The 18,670-nt window shown below is 36.9% G+C and overlaps 1 protein-coding gene across 1 annotated transcript in view; it reads left to right on the top strand.

Annotated features, from left to right (window-relative positions):
• Positions 1-18,670, top strand: part of ZNRF2 (zinc and ring finger 2) — an 89,368-nt gene that overhangs the window by 26,728 nt on the left and 43,970 nt on the right. The window contains exon 2 of the mRNA XM_023188386.1: positions 17,839-17,934. Coding sequence (XP_023044154.1) covers positions 17,839-17,934 — 96 coding nt within the window. The remainder of the gene's footprint in view (positions 1-17,838; positions 17,935-18,670) is intronic.

Here is an 18,670-nt window from a genome sequence, read left to right as displayed (position 1 = left end):
CCTATCTGCAAGTTGCCTTAAATGGTGGGTATAAAGCTAGTAGTAAGTAAAGCATTACATAAAATACTTAAAATAATAAAAGCTATTGAAACAAAGTCAGGAAGAATAAAATTCAATCTTTTATGGCATGTGAGCAAACTAGAATAAGTAGTGTCACTATTCATTTGTTTAGGATAATGGTTAGGTATCAACCATAACAGCAAACGATAAAACCACCTATTCTAGTCACTGAAATACTAAACTGCTGCTTTAGTTGTATACATACATTATGGATAAACATAGATAATTTTCCTAAAACACTGGATAATCCATTTGCTGTGAAATAGAATTTAGGTAATAAAGGGATTCCTGGTTCCTTTAGTAGTTTAAGTTGCACATTGGCTTGCCTGTTGACCATATTTAAAATTACACACTTTCTTTGCCTTCCCAAGTCCACTTTTTGAAATAGCTGTTAAGTAGCTCAGTGTCCAAATAATAAGTAAAACAGGAGTAAGAGGCAGAAGGGAGCATTGATAACCCACCTCTCAATACTACTTGAAAGTTGGCTGCCTCATCTCTCATTATTTTGTATTTATTTGATATTTTATTCTGGGTGTGTAGATTAATATTATGTTGACACTTTTTATCCTTAGTATTGATTGGGTTTTCCCTCTTTTTTCTACTCTGCTACCTCTATCCCTTCTGGAACCAGTAGTTTAATGGTAAGTATTTAAATAAGATTTACAAAGTTTTGACCTAGTGAGGATTTTTTTTACCCTCACCTATCTTGGTGAAAACTTTGTAGACTCCAGCTGATCTCTGTGGTTTCCCAGGTTTTCATTGTTGCCTTGTTTGTGTGTAGACTGATAAAACTTTAGTTCTGAGGTTCTCCTGTCCTTGCATGCTGTGTCAAATGGCATCCATTGTTTGTGTGTTTCATAGTGATGTTTTTCTTGGAGCTTGCAGTCTCTTTTTTCTCTTCTTTCTGCCTTTTTTTTTTTTTTTTTTTTTTTGGTCTGAGGGTTGGCGGGGGGGATTGGAGTGGGAAGGAGAGAAGTCTTTCTCACATCTATACTACTTTTATTTTCCCTATGGCATTTGGAATCTTCTCAAACTAGTATCTTTGGGAAGAATTATAGACTGAGTCCAAGTCCATTAAATGATGCTGTTTTTATTGACCCTTAATTCTGCTAAATTTGCTATCAAATTCTGTGTTGTTACTTCTTGTTTCACATTTCAAGATATTTGAGCTTTTCAAGTGTTAAGGTATAAATATGTTAGGATTTCTCATAGCAATTCCTGTTACACTTTTGCCTCAACACTTTGTATTTTGATTTAAGAAATTTTATTTACCATTGAGCATAATGTTGCACTCTTTAAACTTAGATTGTGAAATATAATTTAACTGATTAATGAGGCCAGATTTGGTGTGTTAAAACTTAAATGGTAGACTTTGGAAAGCCACTTTCATAAAATTTTACCATCACATAAAATGTCTTTAAAGTTTTTGTGAAATATAAATAAGAAAAATGCAGAAAATGGAAGAATAGAGTTAGAAAATGAATACCAATGTGCCTGTCATGCATGTATAGTAGGACAGTGCCAGCACTCCAAAATCCTCCCCTTTGCTTTCCTGATTATAAAGCCCTTTTTTCCTCTTAGAATAATTATAATCTGTACGTTTGTAATTATTTCTTTGCTGTTCTTTGTTTTATCATTTGTATATGCATTTGTAAAGAATATGTTTAATTTTGCCCACTTGATAAAAATGGAATCATACTCTTTTTTGGGCCTTGCTTCTTTTATGTTTGTAAGATTCATTTATATTGTGTGTAGTTCATCATTCTGTAGTTTAAAGTTTATCATTTTTCATTCTGTAAATACACCAGAATTTATTAAACCATTCCATTGTTGGGTGTCTGTTTCCAGTTTGCTATTATGAACGTTGCTGCTGTGAATTTTTTGTTAACATGTATTCTGGTGCATATGTGCACAGATTTCTTTAGGACAGTATTACTTAAAATATGGTCGTTGAACCACCACTGTCATCTGTGGGAGTTTGTGAGAAATGCAAATTTGTGGACTCCACCTTTAATCAGAATCTCTGGGGATGGGGTCTGGGAAACTGAAACAAGCTCTCCACATGAATTAATCTTAAGCACATTAAAATTTGAGAACCACTGCTCTGGGATATATACCTAGAAGTAGAATTGCCGAGTCATAGGTTATGTATACCTTCAACTTAATAGTGTTTTCCACTGTGGTTATATTGATTTTTAGTTACACTGGTGTTTGAGGGTTTGTATTTCTTTACATCCTCCGGAACAGTATTGTCAATATTTTATTTTTTTAAATTAGAATTTGAGTATTTTCTCAGTTCACTTTTAACTAGAATTGAATTTTGGCTTTTCAGATTTACTGAAAAAAATTGATTTAGATTTACTCTACAGACTTTCTAAAAATATTATTATAAATCATAGAAGTAGAGCCAAATAGTACAATGAACTAAAAACCTCACATCTCCAGCATCCACATTCAGTGTTCATTATATTTTGCAATGTTTGCTTCATTTATCTCTTTTCTCTGAATTATTTTAAAGACAGGTCGTAAATATGATGTCTTCACTCATGTATAAATAAATGCATATCTAGAATATGCACCATTTTCTTTACATGATGGCAATGTCTTTATTACCGAGGGCCTTTTTATTTTAAAAAGTTAGAATAGACATCGTATTAAAACATGTAAAAATTCTAAAATAATGGCAGAGCAGAGTATATAAGCTGTTATTTGGATATCATGAGTGGGAGGTTTTGATTTATAGTCTTTGAACATTCTCTGAACTCTTCTAATGCATTTAGTCAAATAGTTATACTGAATATTTTCTGTTTCAACAATCAGTCAAATTTAGATTTCTTAAAGGGATTATTTAACCCTTATTTAGGATAAGAATGTGTTTAGAGTGCTCAGAAATTTATCACGTCTCTAATAAAACTTAGCATGTATAATGATGATGTCCTAGTTAGAGACTGGAGTAGACAGCTAAAAGATACCCTGACTCTTTACTCTTAGAAGCAACTCTTTGAAAACCCAGACATACAAACTTTCACATCTGCCAACCATTTGCTGTGGTATTGTGCAGAGTTCACCATCCTGAATCAGCACATCTCCATCTAAACTTCCAGTAGAATTAAGAGCATTGGAAGTCAGTGTTTTATAGTGAATTAAGCAGTGAGTATTTTTTGAATGTGTGTCCTATGTTTGGTCATTGTTGGATAAGAATGAAAATACAGGAAACTACCTGTTATTAAGCAGTACAGAAAGGTACCCGGTAATTTTTGGTTGTTTTGCATTGTAGTGATTCAGTTAAATGCTAAATTTTGCTGATCAGGAAAGTATAATATGTAGTATGTAATATATTTTAAAATGTTATGTAATTTATTAAAAATTTGTAAAATGTTTTAGGGCATGGAAGATAAATGAGGCTGGAGTTGGAAGGAAACAGAAGATACATGGCTTTGTATATGAATAAAAAGTTGGTGGTTTTTTTTTTTTTTTTTTTTTTTGAGACAGCCTCGCTCTGTCGCCCAGGCTGGAGTGCAGTGGCGCGATCTCGGCTCGCTGCAAGCTCCGCCTCCTGGGTTTATGCTATTCTCCTGCCTCAGCCTCCCGAGTAGCTGGGACTACAGGTGCCCGCCACCTTGCCCAGCTAGTTTTTTGTGTTTTTTTTAGTAGAGACAGGGTTTCACTGTGTTCGCCAGGATGGTCTCGATCTCCTGACCTCGTGATCCGCCCGTCTCGGCCTCCCAAAGTGCTGGGATTACAGGCTTGAGCCACCGCGCCCGGCCAAAAGTTGGTATTTGTTTATGTGTATTTTAAACCAGGGAGTGATCAGGTCTGGTTTGTGTTTTGAAGATAACCTGTGACAACAGTTTGGGGAAGGGTGAGGTCAAGAGCAGATGCATAGAGAGGTTACTGCCGGAGTCCAGGAAAAAATAACAGTAGCTGCATTGTGAGGGTGGTGTAGATGTCTAAAGAATTGGTTGAATCTGACTGATACTTAGGAGGTAAAATCTACCAGGTGGGTGATGGCTTGAGAATAAACAGGTGTGGCAGCAGGAAAGCAGTGGTAACACTGGCCTGACTGGAACATCCTCATTGTTTCTTAGCCCTTTGATTAGACTAAACTTTTTAATCAAACTTACTGGCAGCTTACAGATAAGACGTTTTGTCATAACCAGACTTTTTCAAAATGGTTTTCTTTCCTCTTTTGAAACAAATATTTGGATATTTTAAACAGGTCTTAATGACTTAATCCAGGGGTTGGCAAATGTCTAGTAAAGGGCCAGATAGTAAATATTTTAGGCGTTGCAGACCTGTTAGTCTCTGTTCCCTTTTTTTTGTAGTTTGGGTAAGCCATAGAGACAATATATAAATGAATGTGTGTAGCTGCGTTCAATAAAAATTGGTTAGTGGGTACTGAAATCTGAGTTTCCTATAATTTTCACATGCCATAGCATTTTCTTCTTTAAAAATTTTTTTTTCAGCCATTAAAAAATGTAAAAAGTTCTTGACTCAAGGGCTGTACAGAATTTTTGGTGGTAGGCCGCAGTTGGCCTACAGACCTATGTAGGGTAAACGCACCTGATAGCCATATCTTAAGCGTACCTTGAGAATGACCTTGTGTGGCATACAGGACTGAATGGGAGTTCCGAGCTAGGGAATCCGGGAGTGGCTAATTAGGAGATTCGTTCCTTGTCTAAGGAGAAACACTCGGAGAAACATTCGAGCCCCTGTCCTGTCCTGTGGAACATGAGTTGTACAGGGGATCAAGCTCCCAAGTTTGGGGTTGAAAGAAGGTTGACAGGTGGAGGTTGTTAGTGGGAGGATGCTAACTGAAAATGCTATATAAACTTACATGCCTTTTCCAAGCTGTTGTGGTTCTTCTGTCCAGCCTGCCTCCCCTTGACTGTATGTAAGGTGATTCTTCTGTCCAGTCTACTGCCGCTGTACTCTGCCCTGTATGTAAGCCTCCAGTAAAACCCCATGTCTTGTTTGCTGGCTCTGGGTCTTTTCTTTGGCTTCTTGAACCTGGTGCCATTCCTCTTGGAGTCAGTAGGGGTTCGGCACAAGAACCTGCACTTTACCAACCCCAGAATTTTACCCCAAGTATAATTCTTTTTGAGAAACTTTTAAGATAGATAGTAAATAGGCTATAGGATGTTAATTCCTTTCATTCCTAAAGAGTCATAAATGCTTAAGTCTATAATGCTATATTTGATTCTTCCATTTGTGAATTTGGGGGATGTAGAAACAGAACTACCACAAACCCAATATAGCTAAGGAAGTATATAATGCAGAGTGAATTTCATGAAGAGCAGTATCTTTAAGAAGGTAATGAACACATACCGATGAAAAGTGGTTTCCTTAGGTGAGCCCCAATGGGAAAGAAAGTAACTTTTGTCAGACTAACTACAGATGTGTTAAGAAAGTTGAGCTGGGTTCTAGTGTAGTTGTAGAAAACTCGGCTTAAATACTTAGGAGCTGGCATGCTACCTGCTAAGCTTGAAAATCCTTGTAGAACTAGGCCTTCAGTTCTGAATTAATTTTTGACGTAACTCTTAAGGATTATATTATGCATGTGTTGTTTTAGAAAATACTGGTAGCACTGAGTCCAATTATTTGAGTGCAAACAGTAGTCGGCAGAATTTTATCTATGTAAATGATACTGATTACAGTCAGGTGCCCAACTGCTATACTTTAGATACTAATTGTGATAGTAATGTTAGTGTATATTTAGCCTTCCTTGTTACCTGTTGATTTGCCATGGTGGCTGTAAAAAAACCTAGATTATTGACAGTAACAAAAAATACTTCTAGCCAAGTGTATTTAAGATTTTAAGGCCCCAGTTGCTAAAAGGGCATTTAAAATAATTCTATCAAATTTTGTTAGGTATATTTTATATTTGCCCAAGCGATCCTCCCATCTTAGCCTCTTGAGTAGCTGGGACTACAGGCACACACCACCATGCCTGGCTAATTTAAAAACTTTTTTTTTTCGTAGAGTCAGGGTCTCATTACGTTGCTCTGGGTGGTCTGGAATTCCTGTACTCAAGCAGTCCTCCCTCGTTGGCCTCTCAAAGTGTTGGGATTACAGACGGGAGCTACTATGCCAGGCCTCTGAGGATTTTTAAATAGATAATTTGTTGCCTTTGATACAGGTTACATCCTGATAGTTGACAGCATAGTAAAATCCTCCTGTTGTGTTTGTGAGTTCATGTGCATATGTATGTGTGTGTGGAAAGTGAGACAGATAAACATAGTGAGCCATGCTTTAAAAATGTCTTTAAGCTGTTCAGAGCTGTCTTTGTTCGATTGAGTACCAAGGAGAAAATTGTGAAGACAGAAAAAAACCACTTCATCTTCATAGCTGGGCAAGAAGCAGCATATATGAGAGGAAGGATATATTTGTTCATTCACCCGATAAATACTTATGTCACTGTGCGTTGACATAGTTCTATGAAGTAAACAGATATTGTGATGTGAAACATGAGGAAGGTATGTTTTAAAATTTTTCGTTATGTTTTTTAGTTCAGTATAATTAAAACATGTTATATTTTTATTTGAAAATCCTAAAGACATTTAAGTGATAGTTTCATTAAGACTGTAACTGTACCTGTAGCTCTTGGATTAATTTTAAGTCTAATGAATTTGTTACCTGGTTGCTATACTTTAAAAGCAGTAATTTCACTTTTGTTTCTATTTTAAAGAGGTAAGAGTTTCAGTAAAATTAAACTGAAATTTAGTAAATAGCTTTTGGAATAGCTAAAACATGATAAGACAACAAATGTAAGAGAGGAATAATTTGTATATCTTATAATATTTTAGGGATTATATGTATACCTTACAGACAGAACCTAAAATGAAACAGTTGATAAGTATAAGCCATGTGAGCTGTACCCAAGTGGATACTTTGGTTCTGGAATTCACTTATCATTCTTTGGTCTTATTTCTGCAACTGAAGGGAATTGGAAATGTATTTGTTTAGAAACATTAGTCTGGGACATCGAGCATAATTGAGAATTTTAGCTGTGGCTGGTACAGATTTTTCCTACTGTTTTGCTTTAAGCCAAGGAGTGTAAACAGTAGCCACAGGGGTTAGAGTTCATTGTGTAATTATTCTGAAACCCATAGTTGTTTAAATCTTTTTTCTCTTCATTTGACTTCTACGATATAATCTAAGACCCAGGTAAAACTAACATATTGCTCTGGTTACATATGGCCTCATAGGCTAGTGGACATTATACATGTGAGAAGTTAGTGTCGGGCGAGAAGCTGTGGCTCAGACATGCATTTCTCCCTCTAGTTTGTGAATTCCCGGAGCAAATGCCATTACTTCATCCTTCCTCCCTCCCTGCCTTTCTACTGAGAGAAAATTCCCAGAGCAGAGGCTGTTGTCATATTTATGAAAACAAACAAATAGACTCTAACTACTGTTAAAGCTCATGCTCAGTTCTAAAAGTGCCTTTCTTACTTAGTCATATTTCTAAAATTGCCCCCAAGAATGTAGACTAAGTTACCCTTGGCACTGAGGCATCCTCCTATTCTGTAGTGAACTTCTTTCACATCAGTGAAGAATAAAAAACTACTTAACCTCCCTGTGTCTGTCTTTTGATCATTATGTTACCCTCATTCACTACCTTCCTCCCCTAGTGGTGATGTGTGGCCATTTGAGGTTCCCTGGTGGCAGAATATGTTCAGTATATTTGATTTTACAAGGTCCATTTGTATTAGTTAAACCACTGATCCCTAGATCCTTGTTGTGTTATTGGCATACTCATATTGTAAATTAAGGATGCCTTATTTGTATTGCTACATGGATTTTATTTGGTTTTCCATGAGAGCTGACCTGTGCTGTACTACCATAGTTTAAGTTGACTTTTCTACCATTGTGAATAGGGTTTAGTTCTTCCCCTTCATCAGCTGTTTGATAGGAGTAATCACATTGTACTCTATTTGACATCATTCGGTAAAATGGATTAATTTCCTAATTCATTCAAACAAATTTAAAAGAGGAATTATTATTATATTATGTGGTTGTTTTCCCAGGGAAATATCCATGTTGCTCAAGATGACCTTTATTTTCTAATAAAGCTGTAATTTTCTGTGTCCGAATTATTTTCTATACATTTTATGGGGCACACGTAACATTACATTACATAACATTATACAACGTAGCATCACAGTGACAGGAAAATACCCTGTCAGTTGTGGCTCACTGTTAAGATATTTTATAGTTATTTTAATATATCAGATTTGTAGGTTTTATATATTTAAAATGATCTAGACAGTAAAGCATGAAGAATAAAGCTAATGGGATATATTTGGGAGTGAGGTGGAGGAGACAGAAGATGGATAGAAAGTTGATTGATAGGCTAGAAGGTAATAAAAGGGTATCAGTAATAAAAGCAAAAAGGGGGGCATCTGCAGTGTTATTTTTAAGACTGAATATGCCAAAGAGATAAAAATGTGTGCCTGCTTTTCTTGCGTTTTATGACTTAAACAATAGCTGTCAGATGTTTTCACTTGTGGGTGAATTGTTGAATCTCAAATACTTTATCACTCTGAGTTTCTCCATAGATTTCCAAATACGGGAAGTGTGTGTGTGTATATATATATGTGTGTGCGTGTGTTTTTTTTTTTTTTTTTGGAGACAGAATCGTTCTGTCACCCAGGCTGGAGTGCAGTGGCACAAACTCGGTTCACTGCAAGCTCTGCCTCCTGGGTTCACGCCATTCTCCTGCCTCAGCCTCCTGAGTAGCTGGGACTACAGGCGCCCACTACCATGCCTGGCTAATTTGTTATATTTTTAGTAGAGATGGGGTTTCACCACATTAGCTAGGCTGGTCTCGATCTCCTGACATCGTAATCTGCCCACCTCAGCCTCCCAAAGTGCTGGGATTACAGGCGTGAGCCACCGCGCCCAGCCTGTGGGAAGTGTATTTGTTAAGATATCCAAGACTTGGTCCCAGTATGGATTTTGATTTGCTCATGGTACCTAAGTGTCTGTTCTTATCTTAGCCATTCATTCTGTTGGTGTTTTGTTTTGATGTATGTTTGTTTGATTTTTGCCACTATTAACAACAAATAATCCCTTGGAAATCTCAAAATAGACCCCCTATGATTGTTGCATGGTTGTAACATTTTTATGTACAAGATATTTTGTAAGTCGTTTAATTGGTTATAAATGCTATGAGAGAGGTCTGATAGATCAGTGGACTGCAGAGTGTAGTGAAAAGAGTAGTAGTTCTGGCCCTAGTCCTGACTAGTTTTATGAGTTTTGGCAAGAATTTTTACCTCACAGAGTTTTCTTATCTGTAAAAGGAGATTAGAGTGGATGTTGCCTTAGAGTGCGTTTGCATTCTCACAAAGTTGAGGCTACCTGGCGTGGGAGTAATTACAGTGAACATGGAGAAGTGTGTAAGTCTTTTTGGACAACACGGAGGGCATTTGTTAGGTACATAGTGTAAAACTTAAAAATGTCTGATCCCATAAGTAAGTTTGTTTTTTGTCCCTAACCAAAGAAAAAGGTGGGCTGGGGTGGGTGGGGAGATGGTAATAAAGACACCTACAGGGCATACTTAAAGAAACCTCATAAGACATTTAATGAGTCATTACAGCACACTGATACCTAACATAAAAAACTGCTTTGGATAGCTTTTCATTCATTCAAATATTTGAGTGATAGTATGTGTCATAAGAGGCATACACTAATGACTTTGGGGCTACAAAAAATAAATCAGTTTATAATTTTCACTTAAAATTGCTTCATTCATGTTCTCTTTCCATTCTCATCAGATGTAGTAGTTTTAAAAAGAGAATATATGAAAAAAATACAGTAAAAGAATTGTCAGGCTAGGCATTGTGGCTTACACCACTTGTAATCTCAGCACTTTGGGAGGCCGAGGCGGGCAGATCACCTGAGGTCGGGAGTTGGAGACCAGCCTGACCAACATGGAGAAACCCCATCTCTACTAAAAATACAAAATTAGCCGGGCATGGTGGCACGTGCCTGTAATCCCAGCCACTTGGGAGGCAGAGGCAGGAGAATTGCTTGAACCCGGGAGGCAGAGGTTGCAGTGAGTCAAGATTGCACTACTGCACTCCAGCCTGGGCAACAAGAGCGAAACTCTGTCTCAAAAAAAAAAAAAAAAAAAAAAAGATTTGTCATAAACAGGTAGATAGTAGGAAGTAATGATTTTCCCTAGTGGACTGAATATATGGTCCTGATGTGAACTAAGCTATTCAAGAATGTCTGTTATACAAATTGTTGTATACTGATGTTTTATAGGTTCATCAAGGATTGCTTTGGAGGATTTATTAGAGAATTAGACATTTAGGTGTTTAACCTGGTAAAGTGCTTGTTGAACAAGGTTAAAACGTTTCCTGCTGCCTTGTTTCAGAATGCATTCTGCTATTTGCTGTCCTGCTATTTTAATTTTATTTCAGATATTTTTGTCCCTTATTCAGTCGCTGTCATTTTTAAGTGTGTAAGTAAATAGGTGTTTCCTCTTTGGCCTCTTGAACAACTTTTCCTTTATAGCAGAAAGTTTACCTATTAGAAAACTGTGATAATTTAGAGAGAAGTTAGGTCATCTGCAACTGATCCTGCCTGTGGTTATAGAAGTTAGTTGACTTGCATTTTCTGGGAAATTTTTCATAACAGATAATTCTTTATTTGCCAGATTCAGAACAAATCCTACCAGTAAATGAGATAAGTTCATCTTTTCAGTTTAGACTCCAGGCCTTTTCCTGTGCTTATGTTTTATATACTGTAAAGTTCTTTGCTTATGGAAGTTGATTTATTTGCCTTTTTTTTTTTTTTTTTTACTGACATGTTTAAAACAATTTTACCTTTAAACTGAATTTGAAAAAAAAAAATGCAGTGCATTCCTGCAAGCAGTGCTTATAATTGTGGTTATAATCACCAGTAATTAGAATTTCCTAATCTGCCTTTAATTGTGCCATTCTTGCCTCTAGAACTGAGGCCAACTGTATAGTTCATTTCCGTATTTATTTGGATATTTATTAAGTGTTGACTGTGGGTCTAGCTGGGTGCTTGGACAGAGTGATCAAATGTAATATACAGAATAATATGCAATTTCTGCCCTATAGGTATCAAATTTGGGAGATAAGATCTACACAGAAGAAGTACTATACGTGATGCATCAAATGAGTATTATCAGTAAAAGGAATTCAGTAGGACAATGAAGGACATTTTGCTTTTGAGTTCTCTGAAAAGATTTCATTGAGATGGTGAGACTTGATCTGGGCTTGAAGGAATGGGAGTAAATTTTTAGTAAAGTAGGATGGAAATATGGGCTTAATCAAGAGCAAAGGCATGGAGATGTGTGATGGGTATGTTCTATTGGAGGAAAAGAATTAAATGGCAACACCAAATTTGTGTTAGACTCGTAGTGGGAAATAGTGGGAAAGCCTTGTACGGGGAGTGGTGGCATGGGAGTGCTTGCATGCATTCAGTAATGCAAAAGAGGACCAACAGCCAGGATGCTGTGGCAGAAAGCTCAGAGCTTAGGATTCAGAAGAGCTGAGTTCTGGCACTTTTGATGTCTTTCCACTTAGACCTATATTCTCTTTAAGTGAGCAGTTTAAACTGAGAGAGAGTGTAGGTTCCTTATACTTAATATTCTTTAGTTCCATTATCAAAGACAGGGAATGACAGCTTCTGTTTTGTATTACCTGAAGAGCTTTGTATGGCCTGGTGTAGCAGATGGAGGTTGCTTACTGTAAAAATCTCCTGAACACATTCCTCTGTCACTGATTCATTCCATTGTTTGTCATATTCATTGCATTTCTGCCTAGGGAAGTGTTAAGCCTATTGATTATTTCCTCCTAGAAATTATTTAAATTAGTCAGTTTACCTAATTGAGATCAGATGGAGAGTGGAGCTTTGTTTTAGGGACAGTATGAAGGAATGGTTTTGATTTTGGGGAAACTAAGAGTGCTGGCTTTGGGTAGAGAACATTTATAGCCAATGAGGTTGATGACATAGGAGGGAGGTTGATGACATCTAGGGGAGGGGCAGAATATTTGTATTATTATAAAGGTTAAAATAGAGGAGTCCAAACATCTGGCATCTCTTCTGTCTCTAGTGTAGTCCCTGATTACCTTTCTTTATTTTTAGATATAGTGATTGAGAGGTTAGGTTCTTCTGTGTGATTTTTACTGGTGTCTTTATTTTGTTTATGGTTATTGGGAACTCTCATAACTAATCAGGTTGCATTTAGATGACTTGTTTGCAGTTTTAGAATAATGATTTGATATGTAAATCTCATAATAGGGCCTTCACCTTCTGTCATGCCTAACAGATCTGATTTGGTGGTTGGAGTAATTTTTCTACCACCAAAAAAAAACAAAAAATCTCACCTGTATTTTTCCTGCCAGTTGGTATATTCACCAGTCTCAGGTTTAGGATCAGCCCCTTTTTGTTTGTGGTTGATTTCTAGGAGGAAACAATGTACAAATACTGAGTTAAAAGTAGGGTTGGGCCACTAGAGATACAAAGAAAAATCTTTTTGCCTTAGTCATCAACAATGGAAAAGCATTTGGTAAAGTAACTTTGATGCAGCACTATGTGTCATTGAGTAGTTACAGAAAGTTTTTCTTAGGAGTCTGGATTTTATTATTAAGGAATGTCATAGAGGCTGAGTGTGTTGGCTCACGCCTGTAATCCCAGCACTTTGGGAGACTGAGGCGGGTGGATTACGAGGTCAGGAGATCAAGACCATCCTGGCTAACACGGTGAAATCCCATCTCTACTAAAAATACAAAAATTAGCTGGGTGTGGTGGTGCACACCTGTAATCCAAGCTACTCAGGAGGCTGAGGCAGGAGAATCACTTGAACCCAGGGGATGGAGGTTGCAGTGAGCCAAGATTGCACCCCCTCACTCCAACCTGGCGAAAGAGTGAAACTCTGTCTCAGAAAAAAAAAAAAAAAGAATGTTGTTTTAGAACTGTACTTTTTATTTTTAGAGACAGAGTCTTACCCTGTTGCCCCGGCTGTAGTGCAGTGGTGGGATCATAGTTCACTGCAGCCTCAAACTCCTGGTCAAGAACTGTACTGTTTTAAGAATTTACAAAGAACTAAGAGTTGTCTGAAAAGTGAAGAGGGGAAAATTTCAATAATCGATAGCCACTGTTTACTGAATACCTACTATGTTGCAGGCATTATATATACGTTATAATCTTTACTTCTCACCAAATTTCTGATGTGTAAATAGTAGTATCCGTTTTTACAGGGAAGAAGTCAGGCCTGGAGGGCTGAAGTGCCTTCCCTGGGTCACCTAGTCTGTATGTAATAGAAACAGGATTTTTACCAGGTCTGTTGGGCCTCAAATTTCTGTATTTTCACCAGACTATTAAGGACAATAAGGAGATTGACATGTAAATAAACACAGGGCCATGTGTTGCAATGAAGTATTGGAAGTATTGTCCAGGTATGGAAGAGATACAAAGGGAGGGAATGATCGAGTGGACCTTGGGGTGGAGCACTAGAGAAAGATTCCTGGACCAAGATGACACCTTAGCGCAGGATAATTGGTAACCATCTAGAAGTTCTTTAGGGTAGAAGAGAAGGATTAATGACACTGGTGATTCATTGTCTCTATATGTTTTCTTCTCTGTTTAAAAAGAGTAGAATGATCTGGTTCTTCTCTGCTGTTGACTCTCTTCATCACAGTCTCTTGGCCTTTTATACAATCCAAGATGATCCTGCTGTTCCCATCCCAGTTTTTGTTAGTTTGATCATTTTCACACTGTTTATATTTGTAATATTTACTACTGTTTTGTAGAGATAATTCCTATAGTTGTTTACACGTATCTCTATTATTAAATAGAATCATGTGTGTGTGTACTACTTGTGTGTCCGTGAGTTTATATATTTATTTAACCACGGATTATCCATTCCGGAATTCTTTGTTTTGATTCATCTGTTGGTTGAGTCCTGAGTCTGAATATTTAAAGATAATACATTTCTTGAGTCCCATTTTTTTTCCTTCTAAGAGTTCTGAAGACCCCTCTGCTATGTGTCCCAAATAATTATCTATGTATGTTATATATGTAGATCTCTGTAAGATCTTTCTATATATACATAGAGAAATTTCTCTATATGATAATTTATAGATACATAAATTTATAAATAAATCTCAGATATATAGAAAGATAACTATAGAGAGAGATGAATCAAGGATGAATCAAAACAAAGAATTTAGAAATGGACAGACTGTGGTTAAATATGTAAATAACATACTAGTAGTACACACATGCATATTATGTGTATCTATACAGTTTTAAGAGTGCTTTACATAGATGTTTAACTTAGGATTTTGGACTTTATAATGGTGTGGAGGTGATATGCATTCTGTAGAAACTATACTGTGAATTTCAATCTTTTTCAGGGCTAGCAATATATGTAACGGAACTCGGTGGTGCTGAGCCGAATATCTCACGTAATTTATTGAATACTGTATTGAAAGTGTTCTGAGCACATTTAAGGTAGGCTAGCCTAAGCTACAATGTTTGGTAGTTTAGGTGTATGCATTTTCAACATAAGATATTTTCAATTTACCATCCTAAGTCAAGGAGCATTTGTATATTGAGGATATTGTCCTTTTGTTTTTGATATACATTGCAAATATTTTAAATTTATTATTTGTCTTTTGAATTTGCTTCTAATGTGTTTAACCATGATGCATTTCTTTCTTTTGTTGCATAATGCCTTAGAGATGCCCTAAAAAACTGATTGGAAGCTTTATGTGCAAAGATAGGGCTTATTAATAGGCAAGGATTTTGATGTATCATTCTGTGGGACCTTTTGATTTAAGAGAAAAATCTACCAATTTCTCAGTAGAGATGGAGGCTATGGAGTGGGGCCTTTTTCAGTTTGTAGTTCTTTATTCTTCTGTTTTCTTCCCTGCCCTTTGCCGTGCCTGGTATTCTCAATTCTGAATATTCTTTGTTGTTGTTTTCCCCACAGTAAATCTCCATTCTCATGCTCTAGTGGGGGTGTGGTATTTGCTTAGCTGTAATGGACTGGGGACTTGGGGATCTGTTTTTTTTATTCAGTTTTTCAGTCAGTCTAGATTTTGGCCTCATGTATCACTACTGTCTTGGGAAGTCATGGAGCTCCAGATGCCGGAGTCCTTTGGGAGTTATTTAATGAGAATTGGCTTACTTAGACATTCAGGATCTGTGTTTGCTCAGTGCCATTGATGCTTTCATCTATTTTTTTTTTTCCTCATTTGCTGCCGACTTCTTTCAAGTTCTTCTTTAACTCATTTTTATTAAATTTTATTTATATTCATTTTAGTAGGTTTATGGAGGGGAGGAGAGAGAAACATGGTTAGTTCGCTATATTTAACTAGAAATCCCAGGTGGTTCTTTGTACGTACTATTTTTCTCCTTAGGCTCTACTTTGTAGGCAGTTGGATGGCTCTCAAGTGAGGCTTTTTAGGTTTACAATATTGCACTTTTGTTTAAGTTTGCCAGTACCCAGATGGTTCTGATGATTCAAATCAGTTGCCTCTTGCCCTCTTTTATGCTAAGTTTAACTTCAGGGAAGCAAATTTTTCAAGTTTCAAGACAGGAATTCGTTAGTTGATGCCTAAAATCTCGTTGCAGTTTTAGGATCTCTGTTTTCTCCCTATACTTGATCAGTTTCACTGTATTCATTGTAGCCTGTGTTTGGCCATTATTGTTTTTTTGTAGTTTCATTTTTAGTGGTGTCTAATCTTTTGGCTTCCTTGGGCCACATTTTTTGTAGTTTCATTTTCAGGGGTGTCTATTCCTTTGGCTTCAGTGGGCGACACATAAAATACACTAACAATAGCGGATCAGCTAAAAAAAAATTCGCAAAAAAATCTCATAATGTTTTAAGAAAGTTTACAAATTTGTGTTGGGCCACATTCGGCCATGCGTTGGACAAGCTTGTTTTAATCAAATCCTCTTTCCTGTTTTTTTTTCTCTCTCTTTTTGGTGGTTTTCAAGAAGTTGAAGTAAACATACCTTTTTTCCTTTCTTTTAAAATGCATGTAATACAGTTTGAGAAACATTGTCCAAAATCATATATTTCATTTAGGAAATTGAATACCTGGAGGATTAGCTGTGCTAAAATCTTTTTCCCAGTCCTTATAAAGTTTGGCATGAGGTATAATTCTAGCCTCACTTATTTGGTTGCAGTGAGTTTCACATCAGAGTGAAGGGAGGACAGTTCCTGTGAGAACACATGTGCTGGAACTAGAGAGCTGCCAAAACGTCTCTTTCACCACCTGTCTTAGTTGTCTCTCTCAGTGCTTCCGCTCCTGTCTACACTCTAGCTCCCTCGTCTTCATGTGGCCTTCTTTCCTGTGCTTGCCTATAGTTTCTGTTCTCTTGTAAGTTCAGCTTACACCTGAACCGTCATGGACACCCCTGTCTCTCTTTTACTTACTTTTGACCTTTCTGCTTAAGCTCTTCGCTGCTGGCCAATATAATTTCTCACTGTTTTTTAATCATATTTCCAAGAAAAAAAAAATGATTGGCCTATGCTATCTTTTTGTTCCACTTCTGATTTGTGCCTAGCCAAACTATAAATTGGCTCTCTGGGTTTAGGTTTCCAAGCACCTTAAGGGTGTCAGGGGAGGGAGCAGTAGGACAGCAGGGGAACATGGTATATCTGAAGACTGTCTTAGCAGGAAGAAGGCAGGGATGGGACATTTACCTTGGTAAGTGAGGGGGCAGAACAGAGCTAAATACATCAAATAGTCCCTTTTTTATTATGCTAATTTATTTTGAATGGAGTGCTTCAGGCAAATACTTGGTAGTGCATATGAATAATGTAGGAAGCTAGCTAATTTTTAAGTGTCAAAAATTGACTGCAAAAACCACCCTGATCTGACGCTAGTTTCTGTTTTCGTTATGACATTAGTGCCATGGTGTGGCAGAAAGACCATTAAAGTAGAAGTCAGGAGTCTTAGATTCTAGACCTGTTTTTGCTGTTCTGAAAGGCTTCACATTCTGCATCAGATAAATTTTTAAAGTTATTGAGGTAGAATAGTGTCTAAGGTACTACTTAACTATAAAACTTGTGACTCACAGTATAATATACCAACTTGGTAAAGGTAATTTCCACAAGAGTGGTAAGATTACAAAGCTTATAATAACATGAAATCATGAGTACAGGTTAATATAAAAAATTAAAAATGGGCTGGGCGCTGTGACTCAAGCCTGTAATCCCAGCACTTTGGGAGGCTGAGGCGGACGGATCATGAGGTCAGGAGATTGAGACCATCCTGGCAAACACGGTGAAACCCCGTCTCTACTAAAAATACAAAAAAATCTAGCCGGGCATCGTGGCGGGCGCCTGCAGTCCCAGCTGCTCGGGAGGCTGAGGCAGGAGAATGGCGTGAGCCTGGGAGGCGGAGGTTGCAGTGAGCAGAGATCGCGCCACTGCACTCCAGCCTGGGCGACAGAGAGAGACACTGTCTCAAAAAAAAAAAAAAAAAAAAATTAAAAATGAGAATAACTGCGCCAGTACATTAGAGAGAGATACAGGAGTTTGTAGTGGACTGCATCCCTCTCATTTGAACTTGTTTTGTTTGATGAGGAGATCATCTTCATAAACTGATACAAAAGTCAGATATTATAATCACAAAATTTTCCCAACTTGAGTTGTACATAAACAGTGTAATGCAGTAAGTGTAATATTGAAGTTTCAAATGCTTTTTGATCTTCCATGCTTTTTAAAAGCCGTACTTGGATATTCAGAATAATTAAGTAACTTGAGTTTCTTTTGTTTTTTAGGATTTAAGTGCCCTGTATGCTCAAAATTTGTACCCTCAGATGAAATGGATTTGCATCTTGTAATGTGTTTAACAAAGCCAAGAATAACCTATAATGGTAAGTCCAATGCTTTAAAATAATATTTTTAGTTAGAATTACCTTGCATTTTATGAATTTTCATGTTTCAAGTTTAATTTAAAAGGAAAGGACGACCTTGTTTTCTCTCTGTTTTTATTAGTGCATTTATGCAGTGGTTCTCAAATTCTGTGATCTGAAGACTTCTTTACACTTCAAAAAATTATTGAGGACTTCAAAGAGTTTTTCTTTACGTGGGTTATATTTATCAATATTTGTCATATTAGAATTAAAACAATTTAGAATTTTAAATTTATTTTGTTAAACATAAATATAATTATGTTGACAGCGTTTAAATGAAAAGTAAATTTTCTAAGACAAAATATTTAGTGACAAGAGTGGCGTTTTCTGTATTTTTAACAAACGCTTTAATATCTGGCTTGATGACAAGGAATTCTCGTATCTGCTTTTTCATTCAGTTTATTGTGATATGGCACATCTGTGTCCTCTGGAAAACTCTACTGCTATGCTGGAGAGAATGGGAATGAAAAAGGCAGATACGGGCAGGCACGGTGGCTCACACCTGTAATTCCAGCACTTTGGGAGGCAGAGGCAGGAGATCACCTGAGGTCCAGAGTTCAGACCAGCCTGGCCAACATGGTGAAACCCCATCTCTACTAAAAAAAAAAAAAAAAAAAAAAAACCAAAAAACAAAAAATCAAAAATTAGCTGGTTGTGGTGGTGCATGCCTGAAATCCCAGCTACTCGGGAGGCTGAG

The sequence above is a fragment of the Piliocolobus tephrosceles genome, chromosome 8 (assembly GCF_002776525.5).
Source record: "Piliocolobus tephrosceles isolate RC106 chromosome 8, ASM277652v3, whole genome shotgun sequence".
Lineage (NCBI taxonomy): Eukaryota > Metazoa > Chordata > Mammalia > Primates > Cercopithecidae > Piliocolobus > Piliocolobus tephrosceles.
This window is presented reverse-complemented; position numbering and strand designations above follow the sequence as displayed.